The following is a 19,111-nucleotide window of genomic DNA, read 5'->3' as shown; positions in this document are numbered from 1 at the left end:
TAGGCAATTAGCAAGACACCCCCAATAAAGGAGTGGTTCTGCAGGTGGTGACCACAGACCACTTCCCAGTTCCTATGCTTCCTGGCTGATGTTTTGGTCACTTTTGAATGCTGGTGGTGCTTTCACTCTAGTGGTAGCATGAGACGGAGTCTACAACCCACACAAGTGGGCTGAGGTAGAAGTGCAACTCATCCAGGATGGCACATAATGCGAGCTGTGGCAAGAAGGTTTGCTGTGTTCTGTCAGCGTAGTGTCCCAGCGCATGGAGGCGCTACCAGGAGAGACAAGGCCAGTACATCAGGAGACGTGGAGGAGGCCGTAGGAGGGCTAACAACCCAGCAGCAGGACCGCTACTCCAGGCCCTTCTAGAGCCCGGAGGAGGCATGGCCAGATTTCTGCAAAATGACCTCCAGCAGGCCACAAACTGTGCATGTGTCTGCTGCAAACGGTCAGAAAGTACTCCAATGAGGGTGGTAGGAGGGCCCGACGTCCACAGGTGGGGGTTGTACTTACAGCCGCACACCGTGCAAGGACGTTTGGATTTGCCAGAGAACCCAAGATTGGGCAAATTCGCGACTGTGCGCCCTGTGCTCTTCAAGATGAAAGCAGGTTTCAATGAGCAGCGTGACAGACGTGACGAGTCTGGGCGAGTTGCCGTGGAGAACGTTCTGCTGCCTGCACATCGCTCCAAGCATGAGCGGTTTGGGCGTGGTGTCCAGTCCATGGTGTGGGGTGGCCATTTCTTTGGGGGGCCGCACAGCCCTCCATGTGCTCCGCCAGAGGTAAGCTGACTGCCATTAGGTACCGAGATGAGATCCTCAGACCCTTGTGAGACATATGCTGGTGGCGGTTGGCCCTGGGTCTCCTAATGCAAGACAATGCTAGACCTCATTTGTGGCTGCGAGTGTGTGTAGCGTTCCCTGCAAGAGGAAGGCATGTTGCTGCTATGGACTGGCCCGCACCGTTCCCCCAGAAATGCTGAATCCAATTGAGCACATCTGGACATCATGTCTCGCTCCATCCCACCAACGCACAGTTGCACCACAGACTGTCCAGGAGTTGGCGGCATGCTTTAGTCCAGGTCTGGGAGGAGATCCCTCAGGAGACATCCGCCACCTCATCAGGAGCATGCCAGGCGTTGTAGAGAGGTCAATACAGGCACGTGAGGCCAACAACACTACTGAGCCTCAATTTTGACTTTTTTAAGGACATTCATCAAAGTTGGATCAGCCTGTAGTGTGGTTTTTCCACTTTATTTTGAGTGTGACTCCAAATCCAGACCTCCATGGGTTGATAATTTTGATTTCCATTGATAATTTTTGTGTGATTTTGTTGTCAGCACATTCAATTATGTAAAGAAAAAAGTATTTATAAGAATTTTCATTCATTCAGATCTAGGATGTGTTATTTTAGTGTTCCCTTTATTTTTTTGAGCAGTGTATATATATATAATATAATATATAACGAGAGTAGAAGAGGCCCTCGACATTGGATTAATCCATACATCCACGTCTCTGGGCTGCATACAGTTTCTTCTTTGTGAAAAAAAAGGATGGTAGTCTAAGTCCCTGGATAGAATACCGACCCCATCAAGATTCGCTTTCCTCTGATTCCGGCCGCACTAGAACAAGTTGGACAGGCTACCATCTACTCTATACTGGACCTACATAGTGCATGCAACCTGGTCCGTATCCAAAGTGGGGATGAGTGGAAGATGGCATTCATCACCGCTAGGGGCCACTATGAATACCTGGTTATGCCCTACGGTCTCACCAATGCTCCCGCAGTCTTCCAATCCTTCATGAATGAAGTTTTCCAAGACATGATCAATCAGTTCCTCATCTTGTACATTGACGATATCTTGATCTACTCTCACTCCATCGCAGAGCACGTACAGCATGTGCAACAGGTCCTCCAATGGCTACAAGACCACCATCTTCATGTCAAGGTTGAGAAGAGAGCCTTTCACGTTACTACGGTAACCTTCCTAGGTTTCGTGTTGACACCAGGAGGGGTCAACATGGACGAAGGCAAAGTCACGGCCGTGCGTAACCGGCGCAAACCTACCACCGTAAYGGAACTACGGCGTTTCCTAGGATTTTCCAACTACTACCTCTGGTTCATCCGAAACTGCAGCAGCACAACTGCCTCTCTCTCAGCTCTCACCAGTCAAAAAACCTGGACCCTCCAATGGACCGACACCACCCTTACTGCCTTTGAGACCTTGAAACGCCTCTTCACCTCTGCACCCATCCTTAGGCAGCCAGATCCTACCCTTCCTTTTGTTCTGGAGGTTGATACAGGCATAGGAGCGGTTCTCTCTTAGCAGGTAGGGGCACCCCCCAAATTACACCCATGTGGCTTCTTTTCCAAGAAACTGTCACCCGCTGAGAGGAACAATGATGTCGGGAACCGAGAGCTCCTCGCCATTAAGCTGGCTATCGAAGAATGGCGCCACTGGTTAGAGGGAGCTCCAAACCCATTCCTTGTCCTTACTGACCACTGCAATTTTGAGTACTTAAGAAGTGATAAGAGGCCAAGCCACTGTAGCTGTCTCATTACAACTTATTTAGGTTGTAGCTCATACAAGTTTGTGTATTGTCTAGATACTGCTGGTTGTGTAACGTTATCATTTGATAATCTTAGCAAGGCAGGCTAGCTAACGTTAGCCTACAAGACAGATTTTCAAGTTAGTTTGTGTATTCTGTACTGTCTACGGCAAAATTAAATTATGGATACAGCTATGTCGGAGTCTTATTAATACAGTGAACTAGGAGCAACAAACCGTAATGGCGAATCTAATACAATTTCGAGCTACAGTCAGTCTACATCTGTTAAGCATAGAATTAGGGCTATATTGTAAATGAGCTTTTTGGTCTTAATTTATGGTCAGGGTTAGCAGTGTGGTTAATGTTAGAGTAAAGGTTAGGGTTAGGTTTAAAATCACATTTTAAGAAGATAAAATTGTAGAAATGGGCGGGGTTTATGACTTTGTGGCTGTGGTAACTAGTGACGACATAATTAGCTTGACCCGGGTTATTGCCCTGATGACAGACGGATTCATCAACAATGGTAATGTGTATTATGTGAAAAGGTGTATCAAAAAATAAATACCAGTTTGATAACCTATTAGGTTAATTACTCAGCCAAGTAGATACAAGTAGTAGRTWTTTTGATTGTGAAGTGCATTATCAAAAAGTTTTGTCCTTTCTTTGTAACAAAATGCAATTTACCACTTGGCTGTCTATTGTATCACCCTGTCACAGGCCCTTCCAGTCAACACCACCTCATAAGATGAAGTACATTGTTTAAAAGTTATGTTGTACTGCAGCACAGCTTGCGGCTGCTGCAAAATTCCATGGCACATTATGTAACACTAGGCTACTAGAAAGATCTGCCAGTGTGTGAATCTGCTGACAACTTCTAAACAAATATGTTTTCCTTCTGAAGAATATAAGTGACAAAAAGCATATTTCAAAACATTCAGGAGAAAATCCAGGCAGTCTTGCGTACTGTTTCAGAAAAGTAAGCTACTTGTCCTGTTCTGTATGTTGAACCTGTCAAACAATCATACTACATTGAAATGTTTTTTTATTTTTATTATGCACACAAGAAATACAAAAAAACAGAAATATACAAACAAGAGTACATATCAAGATTAATTTTCAATTTGTTCAATACGTTTATGGTGCGTATTGCTTTTTTGTATTTACATTTACTGGWCATTTCAAAATAATATTTKCATTCTATCTTAAATAATGTGAATAGGGGTTTGTTCTCTGCCCACTTCATTTTATGGACAAAGAATCTTCCATGAAAGATAAACAAATTAACAATGAAAGTTAAATCAGGGTCCATATCATTTGGATCAAAATAAAACATAATATCAGAGTCTTTCAAATTAACATTAATAGTCGATTCTTTTCAAATAAAATCTAACTCACTCCAAAATCTTCTGACATAAGAACAGTCCCAAAATAAATGGTCAAGAGTTTCTGGGTCACAACCACAAAATACACATTTGTTATCAATAGCTATTTTAAATCTGTGTATAATAAAAGGTCTTTACAGGGTGGATTCTATGAATGAGTTTGTATGATACTTCTTTCACCTTATTAGATATACAATATTTACCAGATAACAACAAAACTTTGTTCCAGTTCACTTGTCCTAGGGCTGCATTCCAGTACATTTTAGCAGAGGGAATAGTAACATATTGACCGTGTCCTTATATACATGTTATTACATTTATAGTTTAAAATGTCAATTCCTTCTAATTGTATTGAGGCTACAAAATCCTCAACAGTTGCACTTGGAGTATTGTTAGCACCTTTAGGGACAGCTCTAACAAAAATGTGATACTCCTCAGGAGTGAATGTAACATTGTGTGTTCTAATAAATTCTTGATAATCATATAATTGTCCATCATTATTCAATAATTGTTTAACCCAAATAATGTTGTCAAACCAGTTCTGGAAAAATAAAGACTTGTTTTTGTATTTTATGTCTTTATTATTCCAGATTGTATACCTATGTGGGGAAAAATTGTGTTTGTACATGAGGTTCCAAGTTAGAAGTACTTGTTTATGAAAGTTTGCAAGCTTAATAGGGATTTTACCTTTATCAAAGTTGCATTTGAGTAAGAATTCTAGACCACCAATCTGTTGGAATATTAAATTAGGGATAATATTCCAAATGCAATCCTTATTTCTTAAATAGTTTTGTATCCATTTAATCTTAAATATTATATTAGAGGTTTTAAAATCCAGAGCATTCAACCCTCCCTCACTTTGGGTGCTACATTACCAATTTTCTTAAATAATGAGGTTTATTCCTCCATATGAAGTTAAATAATTTAGTATCAACCATTTTAGTTACTGACAGATGAACATCCAAGGCAAGGGAGGTATAAACTAATCTGGACAGACCTTCAGATTTTGATAAAAGTACACATCCAGATAAAGAAAGATCTCTTAATAACCAGGAGTTAAATCTCTTTCCAATTTTCTCTACAATGGGAGAGAAATTTAAGTTGGCCCTTTCTTTCTGATCTTTTCTAACTTTAATACCAAGATATGTTATCACATCTTTTACAGGGATATTACATACTGAGTTTAAGTCACATCTTTTCAACGCAAATAATTCACATTTCCTAATATTCAGAGATAAACCTAATACATGTGAGAAGGCATTAATACACTCAATAGCTTTCCTGACTTCATTATTATCTTTCAAATAAATGGTGGTGTCGTCAGCCAATTGTGAACATTTTATCTCTTTGTCTTGTATCTGAATACCCCTAAAACTATCTTTATTTATATGAAGTGCCATAACTTGTGTGACCAATAAAAATAAGAAAGGAGAAATTGGGCACCCTTGTTTAATTCCACGTCTAATGTCGAATCTTTGTGAAGTTCCATGGGATAATTTAACAGCTGTTACTATTATTGTAAAGTGTCTTAATTACACTTTGAAAATATTGACCAAAACCAAATAATCGAAGTCTCAAAAAGAAAATAATGTTCAACTGTATCAAATGCCTTGTAAAAGTCTACAAATAAAATAAAGCTATCTTCCATAATGTGCTCATTGTAGTCTATCAAGTCCAATACTAGTCGATTACATATATGTCTGCCCTTCATAAAACCAGACTGGGTACCAGACCTTTTTAAGTCTTTCTGCAAAGATGGATGCAAGTAGCTTTCCATCATTGTTCATTAATGTGATTGGTTTCCAATTTTCTAACGTCATAGAATCTTTGTTTGGTTTGGGTATTACAGAAATTAGGCCCTGTGTCATAGAAACAGGCAGGACCCCTAAATCAATTGCCTCCTTAAAAACATGAAATATGAATTTAATAATATCCTCCTGAAAATATTTATAGAATTCACTGATAATGCCATCATTCCCTGGAGATTTGTTCTCTTTTAACTTGCTGATACATTTTTTTATGTCTTGATAGAAATCATTTCATCACAAGACTTTTGGAAGTCTTCATCTATGAATTTTGCATAGTCTTTGACAGAGTCTAGTAAGGCAGATACGTCACTAGTAGGACAGGCATTACTGGTATAAAGGTTACCATAGAATTCTGAAACATATTTTGAAATATCTTTGGGGTTTTCATTTTCTTTGCCATCTATATTAAGCTTATGAAAATATTTTTTTCTTTCTAATTTGTAAAAGTATTTTGTATTTTTTTCACCTTCATCCAACCATCTCCTTCTTGATTTTACAAATGCCTCTTTTGCTCTCTCTTCATACATTCGGTCCATTTGTAGTTGTAAAGAGAAGAACTGACCCTTTCCTTCTTCATCAAGGTCCTCCATAGAGATTAGAGAAAGTATTTCCTTAACTAGTTTATCTTCCCTCAATCTTTTAAGTTCAGCAATTTCTTTACCTCTCTTCATGGCTGTTTGTCTTATTTCATACTTCATTAATTCCCAATATTTCCGATACGACTTAAATAGTTGGGCTTTCCTCCAATTGTCTTGTACAATATCTTTGGCATCCATCTTGAAATTATCATCTTCCAACAGTCTACTATTGAGTTTCCAATAACTCCGATTCGGTTTAACTTCAAATCCATTACTATTTAAAGATAAGAATATAACTTTATGATCAGTAAGAATTGATAGTTCAATTGATACCTTGACTACAGAATTATCTAATGAACTAGAAATCAACCAGAAGTCAATTCTTGACTGTCTGGACATGTCCTTGTTACTCCAAGTGAATTCCTTTTTATCAGGATATTTAGATCTCCAAATATCGACTAATCCAAATCCAAGACCAAGACATAGATTATTAAACTCAGGATTAACTCTGCTGGATCTGTTGGGAGGGGGATATCTGTCAATCGTCACATTAGATACAGAATTAAAATCTCCGCCTAAGATAATTTTGATATCCTGAAATACACCTATAACTCTATTAATCTCTTCTTCAAATTCTTGAAATAATATCCTGTTGTTTTGTTTGTTGTTGGATGCATAAATATTCKCTAATAAAAACATTTCACTGTTGAAATTTACTGTTAAAATTAACCAACGTCCAGAGTGGTGAGTCTTACTACTGATGACCTTCTTGCATCTCTTAAATACACCTCTTAAAACTGCTACACCTGCAGAGTGGTTGTTGCCATTTGATAACCAGATATCGTTACCCCATTGATTTTTCCAAAAAGATAGATCGGAAGAACAAGCATGAGTCTCTTGTTAAAAGTAAAAGTCTGCATTAAACCGTTTGCAATACAGGAAAATAGCCTTACGCTTGAGTAAATTACGAATACCCCTGACATTAATTGAACAAAGAGATAAACAAACTTCAACCAACAACCTTGTTATGCTAATATAAGCTTTTCCTAAGGATATGTAACTCAAAACGATTTCCATCCCATTATTAACCTCTCCAACAACAAAAACTAATATTGGTCATAAAGTTACCAAAGTATTCTTACTCCCACAAGGGGGAGACATTGTGTAGACTTTACAATAAGCAGTTATTCCCGTGTTTAGTTTACCAGTTCTCAGGTCAGCCTTTTCTCATTCAAGTGTTTGTGTAAATTTTTTATAATAAAAGGCTGCTTTTCACCTGGCAATCAGTTTTTTGGCCTGACAGTTCTGTCCGAGTTAGACTCTGGCTCTCTCTTAAATGTTCTGATTTGGCCGCATTTCTTTCCCATCGATGATCATTCTTGCACCGATAAAAAATGCAGTTGTCCCTGCCTTTCGAGCTGCAGCCACCATCGGCCAGAGTTTCCCTCTTGTCACTTTGTCTGCTAAGGTCAGATCCTCCGTGAACCTCAATTTTTGCTTGATGAGGAATTCACAATTCTTCGCTCGCCTCCAGAGAAGATCCCGTGTAGATCTGCTGTCTCTTGTCTTGATCCTTGAGTCTTCCCAAATGATGGATGATGTCTACATTTTCCTGAAGTTTGGCTTTTGATTCGGGAATGACAGCTCCACAGATGTCAACAACTCTGCATTTGATGTCCTCACCCGCCTGCTCTGGAATTCCATGGAGCCTCAGGTTCCACCTGCGCTGGTATCTCTCCGCCTCATTCGCCTTTTGCTAGAGTTCAGCTACCTTCTTTTAATTTTCCTGGCAGATAACTTCCACTTTCTTCATGTCACTTTTGAGGGGTTTCACTTCTCCAAAGATAAAGTCAACAGATTTTTTAATGGCCTCAATTTTCATCGTAATTCTCCCTAACCATMACCTCCAAGCCATTTGCTCTTTCATCTATCGTTGCTGTCAAAAGCATTACAATATTGTTTTGCATCTCAAGAAGTGACACCCTCTTGGCCTCATTTTTTRCCCCTGGGGCTTGACTGGAGTGCCGGGGTCATAAGGTAACGAACGGCCTGAGCTGGGGACTGGAGGGGCGCAAGTTGTGAGCATTGTTGTCCGTGCTCACCACATTTTCATCACCCATTGCAGTATTTCCTCCCACAGTTACATTCTGAAGAGGAGTACCCAAAATCATACCATCTTTTGTGGTTAATTGTCCATCTGACGATCTCTCAATTTCTTTCCTTTTGGTTCTGGTCGTGGAAGTTTCCATGTACGTTAGACAAGCTAGTTTTTGAGCTAGCTAGCTTATCTGGCTATCTAGTGCTGTCGCAAACTTAGTTTTAGAGGTGAATAACTTGCAGAAAGTATACTACATTGAAATGTCTCCAACCAGGGAACATTGTTGCTGCTCAAATGCGCTCTCTGCGGCGAAAAGTGCAGAGGCGCAACTCACTGACACTCGAAGAGAGTAGGCAATATCACACGCACACGCACACGCTTCTAAAAATAGCTGTCCAATGAATGTAAAGGATCTATGAGTCAAATTCACCAATCACATTTGACAGGACCAAATTATGTCAGGAGACTATTATGATTGGATGTGATATTTTAGGTGGAGTTCGTTTTGCATGGCCCGGTGGCCCGGGTGTTGGAGATTAAACTTAAGGACCAATGTAATGGTCTAAAATAGCAAGCCCCGCTAACCCGGAGCATCGTGCCATGCAAAACGAATTTGAGCATATGCGCTCGGGCAAACTGATTCGAGTTCCATTGGTTAACGTTCCAAAAATAACGCTGTCACGAGGTGTTGGGTAAATTGCTAGGTTTGAATACGGAAGTTACATGTTACTGGCTTCGCGTTTAGTTCAGCGCTTGTAAGTAGTGTAACTTCAACACCAGCGAGGAACAGTCGTCTGTTAACGGGGCAGCGAAACAACGTTTAACTGCAGTGCACTTTATATGTCCAAGTAAAACTTGCCTGTTCGAGATTGACCAACATTTTTAACATATTGATCTTGTTGAAGCGCAGCTTTTTAGCCCACATTTCGGATTTCAAATGGATGTTCTACCAATGTGCAGCATATTTCACGAACTTCAGATTGTACACGACACGGGCTACTTTTCAGCCTTACCATCACTGGAGGAATATTGGCAGCAGGTAGCCTAATATTATTTATTATAATTTGAAACTATTGATTTAACTGAAATTAACAGCTCTGACCAATCAGTCGTGTGTTTTGATTGGATGTTACTGTGGCATGGCAGTAGAGTACTACAGTACTTACATTATAAATTAATTGATACAAATTGATACATTGTATTTTATGAAAGCACTTTCACTGTATTCAAATGTCCTCTATTTGCCTGTGGTCAAACGGTTGCCCAATGCATTCCGTTTTTTCTTCAGTTTTACACTAAATGTATATTTTTGTCAACTTGTCAGTAGTTCGAACATGCAGATGCCCGTGTCCATCTGGATGTGTCAAATTCGAACTCTCAGTTTGCGTGAAAGCCCTAGAACACGCTTTCTCATTGGTCTTGGGCCCCTGTGTACGTTTTGGTATTTGCCCAGGTACACAGCTGATTCAAATAACTAACTCTTTAGCAAGTTTTGATTATTTGAATCAACTGTGTAGCGCTAGGGSAAAACCCAACAGCGGAAGCCCCAGGACCGCGTTGGGAAACCATGCTCTTGTCTAGAACATGTGAAAAATAACAAAGCATAGTCTATTTCTTATTTATATGGACATCTCTGAATGTCTTTCTTATTTATATGGACATCTCTGAATGTCTTTCTTATTTATATGGACATCTCTGAATGGAGGCCCAACCAGCCTCACCAGTTAGCCACAGATGCAAAATATATGGCGTTCTATACAGCTTGTTGATTCGCATGAGACCATTGCTACCAATCAATGTATGGCACAAGTCTTGTTCAGTGTTGCAATGTTTGACCTCTCGGGAGTTTGCATTGCAATTAATGGGTTGTGACTAACGTTAGTATCTGGTAGCGTAGCCTAGTGGTTTGGTATTTTCTTTAAGTTGTTGCATGTGCAAGCCTTTATGAATCTCAGAAATTAACTCGAAAGCAATTATTTGGTTCAAGTAGCCTAATGGCGATGTTGTCAGTCAAAATGCTGCGGAACTGACCTCGTTAGTAAGTGGATGTTTTGTTGCTGCAAAGTAGCCTAACCAGATTATAGCCAGCCTAAAATGTTTTCATTTAATTTTGAAAATGTATACAATTTACACCAATAGTCTTGCATAACTGACCCCAATTGTAATCTTATGTGATTGAAATTGATGCAAGTAGTTTCCTAACATGCTGACGAGACCCCACGTGTGCGCCATCACGCTTACGTTGATTGTGTCCACCCACACCAGACGCGACGAGGGCACGCATGTTGAAATATCAAAAGGAACTCTCAACCAACTATATTAATTTGGGGACAGGTTGAGAAGCATAACATTTATGGCAATCTAGCTAGCTAGCCTGTTGTTGCTAGCGAAAGTTACTCACATAGTATGTCATCAGTAGTGTTGATTGATTAATTCCAGTCAATAAATTTGGATTAAAAATGCCTAGGTAGCTGAGCCACCCGAAGTTTGACATATAAACCAAATTTTATCACATTCAAATGTTCTATTAACACAAATGGGCTTATTTTACGCTATAAATGCATGATGTTACCACTTCCTTTCCCCTGGCCAGAGGGGATCAGAGCATATAGGCTTCTCTAGGGTACCTAAAGCTGTGGTTATCACTAGGCTATAGTTCACACTGAAGCACAGATTAATTGTGCACAAATTGACAAATCATTAGGGAAATCAGTCTAAACAACAGGTACTTTCTCCCTGTTTTCAATGCTTTTGTGTACATTTTTTATTGAACTAAATTTGCCAGCAGCCCTGCTGTGCTGATCTTTGTGACGTGGATAGATTGAAATCGCCAGACAATGCTACAAATGAAAAAACACACATCCTATGTGTTATCTATTTTTTTTAATACAGTATTGACAGGAATGGACTATCATTAATTTTAGTATAACTTATTTTTACAAAAATAAATGGAAAGGGTATTTTAATTATAAATTAAAACCATAGTCTGATCTCTCACTCAATAATACTGACCATAAGGTTTATTCCTCTGAAACAATACATTTGCATGTTGATCAGTGTATTTCAGTATGCTTCTATCCAAACTGTATCAAATGTCAGCAGTGACCAATTCATGTGCACAGGAGTAGTTATGCCCTTTGCCTAGGGCCTATTTTTATTTTATTTTTTCAGCTGTTCTTGTCAAACCTACATCCTGCTATACCTCCAAGCAGATGACCCTGCTTTTAATGAATCTTCAAGATCTAGGATCAAATCTGAATATTTATTGTAACGAATGGAGAACTGAATGACTGCATTCTGGGGGGAAGGACGATGCATGCAATGCGTCATGTCAACTGAATGAGTCTTGGGGAAGCAGGAAGTTCAGTGGCTTCCTTAAAATGACACTAAATATGCTCTGAGTCATTCATTGCACCACAGAACTGAGAATGTATATATTAACTGTTCCTCCACATGTACATGCTACTTAGGATATGTGATGGTCAAGAAGAGCTGATTTGATGTTTGAATGTGAGGCTGTGGTTTACACAGCTGTTCTGCACTGTGAACCAAAAGAAACAAGTAGCACAACTATGTCATAAAACGTCAATGCTGTTGCTACTACTACTTTTGTTGGTGGTCTGGTAGCTGTCTGAAATGCAATGCACCTTGTGATCTTTACTATTAATGCATTCTAATCATGTGTTTTTGTTTGTTCCTCAACCAGACATGCTTGGAGTTGGAACGGTATCTACAGAGCGAGCCTTGCGTCTCAACGTCCAATATCAAGTTCAAGACGCAGGAGCATGACCCGTGGAGCAAGGTGATCCTGGCGTGTGGGGATGAAGCGATTGACTCCGACTCAAAGATCCCTCTGGTCAAAGAGGACAATCAGGATAGCCCAATCTTGGAAACCAAAAGTGTTAACTCTGACGCCAACAGCGAAGCGTCAGACAGTTCTGGGGAGCTCACGCGAACACACAGCTTTACCTCAAACCCTCTGGGGTCGGTTCTGGCCTGTTCTGGACCTTTTGGCGCTTGTATCATTAGCACTCCACCATCCTCCCCAGAGGTCAGCTCGGAACCCAGCATCTCACAAGGCTGGAGAAGCGTACACCCGGAATTGTACTTGCCGGTAGAAATGCGGACAGGCGGCATCGGGAAGAACTTGGGAAAGACTAGGCTGGTCAGTGGAGATCCATCACCGGATGGGAGGAGACGGGTGCACAGATGTCACTTCAACGGATGCCGCAAGGTTTACACAAAGAGTTCGCACTTAAAAGCACACCAGCGCACTCATACAGGTTGTGAAACACACATTTCCCTATGCTATCACAACGGAGGCCTCTGGCTTTGGTGTTTACATTGCATTGCATAACCTTGGGGGGGGGAACACAACCTGTGGCCAAAGTGACATTGATGGCACAAAGCTTCCTCACTTCAATTTAAATGTTAATTTTCTAATGTGCCGAATACAACAGGTGTAGGTAGACTTTACCGTGAAATGCTTACTTACTAGCCCCTTAACCAAAAATGCGTTTCTTGAAATGGAGTAAAGAAAATATTTCCTAAATAAAAAATGTAACAAGAAAATTGCATAACAATAACGAGGCTATGTACAGGGGGTACCGATACCGAGTCAATGTGTTGGGGTACAGGGTAGTTGAGGTCTTTGTAAAGTGACTATGCATAGATTATGAACAGTGAGTAGCAGCAGTGTAAAAGGGGGGGGGGGGGGGGTGGTGTCAATGTAAATAGTTCAGGTGGCCATTTGGGGGTAGAAGCTGTTAAGGAGCCTTTGGTCCTAGACTTTGCGCTCCGGTAGCACTTGCTGTATCAGAGAGAAGACTTGGGTGACTGGGGTCTTGGACAATTTTTGGGGGGGGCATTCCTCTGACACTACCAAGTATATAGGTCCTGGATGTCAGGAAGCTTGGCCACAGTGATGTACTGGGCTGTACGCACTACCCTCTGTAGTGCCTTGCGGTCAGATGCTGATCAGTTGCCATACCAGGCGGTGATGCAACCGGTCAGGATGCTCTCAATGGTGCAGCTGTAGAACTTGAGTATTTGGGGACCCATGCCAAATCTTTTCAGTGTCCTGAGGGGGGGGAAGGTGTTGTCGTGCCCTCTACACAACTGTCTTGGTGTGTTTGGACCTTTATCGTTTGGTGATGTGGACACCAAGGAACTTGAAGCTCTCAACCTGCTCCACTACAGTCCCATCGATGAGAATGGGGGCGTGCTGGGTCCTCCTTTTTTTGGGTCCTCCTTTTTTTTTTGTCCACAATCATCTCCTTTGTCTTGAACACGTTGAGGGAGAGGTTGTTATCCTGGCACCACACTGCCAGGTCTCTGACCTTCTCCCAATAGGCTGTCTCATTGTTAGCAGTTATCAGGCCTACCACTGTTGTCAGAACTTAATGATGGTGTTGGAGTCATGCTTGGCCACGCAGTCGTGGGTGAACAGAGCGTACAGGAGGGGACTAAGCATGCACCCCTGAGGGGCCCTAGTATTTAAGATGTGTTGTTGCCAACCCTTATCACTTGGGAGGCCGTCAGGAAGTCCAGGATCCAGTTGCAGAGAGGTGTTTAGTCCTTAGCTTAGTGATGCAGCTTAGTGATGCACCTTGTGGGTACTAAGGTGTTGAATGCTGAGCTGTAGTCAATGAACAGCATTCTCACGTAGGTGTTGCTTTTGTCCAGGTGGGAAAGGGCAGCGTGGAGTGCGCTTGAGATTGCGTCATCTGTGGATCTGTTTGGGCGGTATGCAAATTGGAGGGGGTCTAGCGTTTCTGGCATGATGCTGTTGATGAGAGCCATGACTAGCTTGCCTTCATTACTGTTACACACAAGTCATATGTAATTTAACTGCAAGAAATTGCTATTCTTTATMTCACCAAATGGTATTGTCTGTCTTGTTTGTTGTGTAATCTAATCAAAGTTACAGATCCAGTTCATTGCGAGTCCTCATGCAGTCAGAGTGCCACAGTGCAGTTACTCAGAATATTAGCCACGCATGACTGTGACCTAATCTACCTTGAATGTGTCTGAATGCTGAGGGGAAGGGGAGACGGTCACACTGAAAGGCAGCCACAGTGCACATGGGGATGGAATGGACTTGGTTTACGTCCCAAATGGCACCCATTCCCTTATAGTGCACTACCTTGACCAGAGCCCTATGGGTAGTAGTGCACTATATACACTGTTTCTCATGGTCTGAGTCTTTAGGTGCCTTTTGGCAAACTCCAAGTGGGCAGTCATGTGCCTTTAACTGAGGAGTGACTTCCATCTGGTCACTCTACCACAAAGGCCTGATTGGTGGCGTTCTGCAGAGATGGTTGTCCTTCTGAAGTTTCTCCCATCTCTACAGAGGAGCTCTGTCAGAGTGACCATCGGGTTCTTGGTCCCCTCCTTGACCAAGGCCCTTCTCCCCCGATTGCTCAGTTTGGCTGGGCGGCCAGCTCTAGGTAGAGTTTTGGTGGTTCCAAACTTCTTCCATTTAAGAATGATGGAGGCCATTGTGTTCTTGGGGACCTTCAATGCTGCAGACATGTTTTGGTACCCTTCCCCAGATCTGTGCCTCCACACAATCCTGTCTCGGAGCTCTAGGACAATTCCTTCCACCTCATGGCTTTGTGTTTGCTCTGACATGCACTGTCAACGGTGGGGCCTTTTATATAGACAGGTGTGTGCCTTTCTAAATCATGTCCAATCAATTGAATTTACCACAGGTGGACTCCAATCAAGTTGTAGAAACATCTCAAGGATAATCAGTGGAAACAGGATGCACCTGAGATCAATTTAGAGTCTCATAGCGAAGGGTCTGTTTACCTATGTAAAGGTATTTCAGTCACTTTTTTTTTGTATAAATGTGGTACATTTTCACTTTGTCATAGTACACATTTTTTCGGCTTTGTCATGATTGGGTATGGTGTGTAGATTGAGGAAAAACATTTTATAATTTTTTAGAAATAAGGCTGTAACGTAACAATGTGGAAAAAGTCAAGGGTTCTGGATACTTTCCGAATGCACTGTAGGTATAGGGAATAGTGCCATTTGGGATACAGCCATTAGCTATGGTTCTTCAAAACAGATTTCGTTTCAGCATTGGAAAGGGCAGACTGACCATTCTCTATTTTTTTTATTAGCTGTGTGAAATTACATGTGTGGCTTTCTCTACGAGCTCTGACTCTTTAAGACTGCAATTACGTCCAACGGATAAGAGGACTTTCTTTGGTCCTAACATGTTTTTGAGTTGGGTAACAGGTTCATTGGAATTAGACTAGATTTATTGTAGTGTCTGAGTAAAGTTGTGTAGCTGTCAAGTGATTACCGCCATGTCATTTCCATTCTCTTTACTACCGAAGGTCATTGACCAGAAGGAACGATGACAATTTACCTTAGCTTATTACACAGCGTGTTTCACATTGACTGGAGGTTAAAAATGGATTGTTCAATATTGCATTAATTTCACAGGTCATGTTATTTTTGTTTATTTCATAGGTGAAAAACCATACAAGTGTTCATGGAAGGGCTGCGAGTGGCGATTTGCACGGAGTGATGAGCTAACCAGACACTTCAGGAAGCACACTGGGGCCAAGCCATTTAAATGCAGTCACTGTGAAAGGTAAGCTCCATCACTATGCTATCTACAATTGAGACCACCTGAGTGTTTACACAAACCCTCTTGATACCATTTACTCGTGTGAGTTGTTAGTATGTCTGTTCATTCAATGATGTGATTAGCATTGCATTGTTAACAAGTGCTTCCTGAAAATGCTTAGTCAAATGTGTAATTCAATCCTTAAAATATGTAATTATATTGCCAGCCTGTAATGTTCATTTGGGATCTGTACTTGTATCCTAGACATATTCAGTATTTTTTTGTAGTATTACACCAGTTCACACTTTCCATCTCTCGGTTTGCCTCCAGGTGTTTCTCCAGGTCCGATCACCTTGCCCTCCACATGAAGAGACACCTCTGAGCGTCGCGAAGCCATTTAGCGAAACGAACTAACGCAGCAAAGGGGAATGTCGTCTCATAACCAGTCTCATGGTTGATCTGCCCTTCAGAGGACTGAGCTAGGGGAGTGTGTTCAAGCCAAAGCCTGCCATTTTTCACCATACCCAGTGCTTCCGGGATGGACGAACCCCTTGGAGAAAACTAATGACAAAATTATGTATGGAAGGAAGCAGACAATTTAATTGAGGGAATGGGAAAGAGAAATTAAGACACAATGCATTAATTTCTTTTTTTAATGTGTGGTTGGTGCGTGATGTATTGAGGTGGCGCAACTGTCTCCTGGACAACCGATACACTGGTACTTCACAAACCTTCTAAGGTAAGCATGTGTGGACTGCGAATATCTGACTGGGTTGCCTTGCCAGTGTGCAAAGAGGGGGAGGCAAAGGTCTTATGGTACCGTTGTTTCTGTGGACTGAATGGTATCAGGGAACAAGTTTTGTTTCCTTGTGGTCGTGAGTACGGGTGTGTGAGGAAAGTGTCTACCTGCCTGTCAAGCAGCAGCGAGACTGAGTTAATAATTTTTTTTTTTATGTTTTTGCCACAAGCCTTGAGGGGTTGTGGTAGGGGGTGATGTTGTATCCCTTCCAGTTAGCAGAGGCCAGGGCAGAAACTCCACAATGTGAGTTTTTTTCTAGTGTTTGGTGCAGCTATTAAATGTGCAATATGTACATGGCTTGTTTTTTTATAACACAGCTAATGTGCTTAGAAGTTATAACACAATGAACTATACTATAACTTCAGTATCATAGACAGGTGTTGCATGGTTCTGGAGGTTATTTGCTTTTCCTGTTATTCCGGAATCAGGACTGCAAATGGATTTCTATCAAAGTGCAGCTAAATACCAACAGTTAAATGTTACAATATTGTACATAAAGCCTTGATTTTTTTTTTTTTGTATTCAGTACTTTCTTTGGTTGGAGAAATCACTATTGCCTAATTAACTGAATCATTCATGAAGCTATTTTTTTCACTCCTCTATGCCTTTAGGACTCTTGAATTCGATTTTGTATATTCCATCTTTTCTACCTGATAAGACACCATTAATTTAATTAACAGTGCATTGTGTAAGTGACCTAGACTTGTGGTTTGGTTTTCTCCTGGTGGGGGTCACGTTGTATGGGTGATTTGAAAAGATTTATTAAGGCACAATTTCACATGAACTTACTTGCACCGTTCCTTGTTTTCAGAGACAGCTAGGCCTATTAGCCCATATGTAGATTTGTGAATAAAGTGTTTATGACATGCAGAGTAAAGATCCTCTATTAGATCATCAGGGTGCTTTTGTTTTGCTATAACCTGTCTATATAGTACATTCAGTTGAATCAGACCAAAACCCATGTAAATGGAATTTAAATGGGTATCTTCAAGTCATCATGTAGAGCACTTTAAACAATGTATTATTAAACAAATGTACTGTATGTCGTTCCACATTTGTTTTTTTGTGTAAAAATGTAGCTTGACGGTACAAAACAACCTGATGAGACTATAGGGCTAAGTCTGAGATGGCACCTTGTTCCCTTTTATAGGGCACTATTTTCAACCAGACCCCTATGTACGGTGGTCAAAAGTAGTGCACTATATGGAATAGGGTGCCCTTTCAGATGCACCCTAGCACTAGGGCATGGAGCTTTTGGTTTGTGTAAAGASAAGGTTGACTTGAAGGGAAAGTGATAGTGCTGCAGCTGTGTTCAATGTCTGGGCTTTGGGTTTGTAGAGAACTCAGGGCCCAGTCTCATTAGACCAATATCCTCCCCCTCCAACCAAGCTAAGGAAAAACCCTYAAGATTTATTGTAATTATCAAGCTCTAGTTGGACAGGCCTTACCTTGTATTGCATTTCTAATTAAATGTTTTGCTGGCATAGAATCTGTTAACTGCTGTTTCTGGGAGTTTGCTKTTGACCCATTTGGGCATTCATTTGTTTTAGTCCATGCAGCTACAGTGTTATCAAAACCAATGGTGAACAAGATTCTGTAGAAAATGTAAAAGATCAATCCATCTCTCCCCATTCGAAACTGATTTGTTTATGTACACACATGGAAAAATGTGACATCTTTCGTCAATGTTATTTGCCCTGTGTATTAACAGTACAATAGGATGTTAATGGGTGGGGAATTTAGAGACTATGATATTTTTGCAGGGTAAGGGACCGAAATAATAATGTTAAAGGATAATTTATTGTACCATGTGTCATTAAATGTCTGACTCAAGGATTAAAAATTGAAGTATAACAAAGTACATGGACTTATTCAATATAATTTACATGCGATGCTGTGGGTGAAAAGGAATTTGATGTTACAGCAAGATCAGTGAAGCAGGGCCACAATATTTTCAGTACATTCAGAAAGTTTTCAGACACCTTGACTTTTTCCAACTTCTGTTAGGTTATAGCCTTGATCCTAAAATGGATAAAAATCAAACTGCGCAAATGAGGGAGGAGGGCCTTGGTCAGGGAGGTGACCAATAACCCGATGGTCACTTTGACAGAGCTCCAGAGTTCCTCTGGGGAGATGGTAGAAACTTCAGAAGGACAACCATCTCTGTAGCACTCCACCAATCAGGCATTTATGATAGTGGCCAGATGGATGCCACTCCTCAGTAAAAGGCACATGACAGCCTGCTTGGAGTTTGCCAAAAGGCACCTAAAGACTCAGACCATAAGAAACAGAATTCTCTTGTCTGATGAAAC

General features: G+C 41.0%; 1 protein-coding gene across 2 annotated transcripts; it reads left to right on the top strand.

Moving 5' to 3' along the window:
• The first annotated feature begins 9,124 nt into the window (after window positions 1-9,124).
• Window positions 9,125-18,660, top strand: LOC111953773 (Krueppel-like factor 6). 2 transcript variants are annotated; one of them, XR_002875913.2, is made up of 4 exons: window positions 9,125-9,454; window positions 12,122-12,649; window positions 15,901-16,024; window positions 16,331-18,660. XR_002875913.2 is itself a non-coding variant. In XM_023973264.2 (4 exons), the coding sequence occupies exons 1-4, from the start codon at window positions 9,353-9,355 to the stop codon at window positions 16,380-16,382; spliced, it is 855 nt and encodes a 284-aa protein (XP_023829032.1). In that variant the 5' UTR covers window positions 9,126-9,352; the 3' UTR covers window positions 16,383-18,660. The 2 variants fall into 2 exon arrangements, 1 of the variants encoding a protein (XP_023829032.1); XM_023973264.2 differs by having other exon boundaries at window positions 9,126-9,454; window positions 12,122-12,698.
• Window positions 18,661-19,111: the final 451 nt, after the last annotated feature.

The sequence above is a fragment of the Salvelinus sp. IW2-2015 genome, linkage group LG27, assembly GCF_002910315.2.
Source record: "Salvelinus sp. IW2-2015 linkage group LG27, ASM291031v2, whole genome shotgun sequence".
NCBI lineage: Eukaryota > Metazoa > Chordata > Actinopteri > Salmoniformes > Salmonidae > Salvelinus > Salvelinus sp. IW2-2015.
Note: the sequence above shows the minus strand (reverse complement) of the source record. Positions and strands in the feature narration are given on the sequence as shown.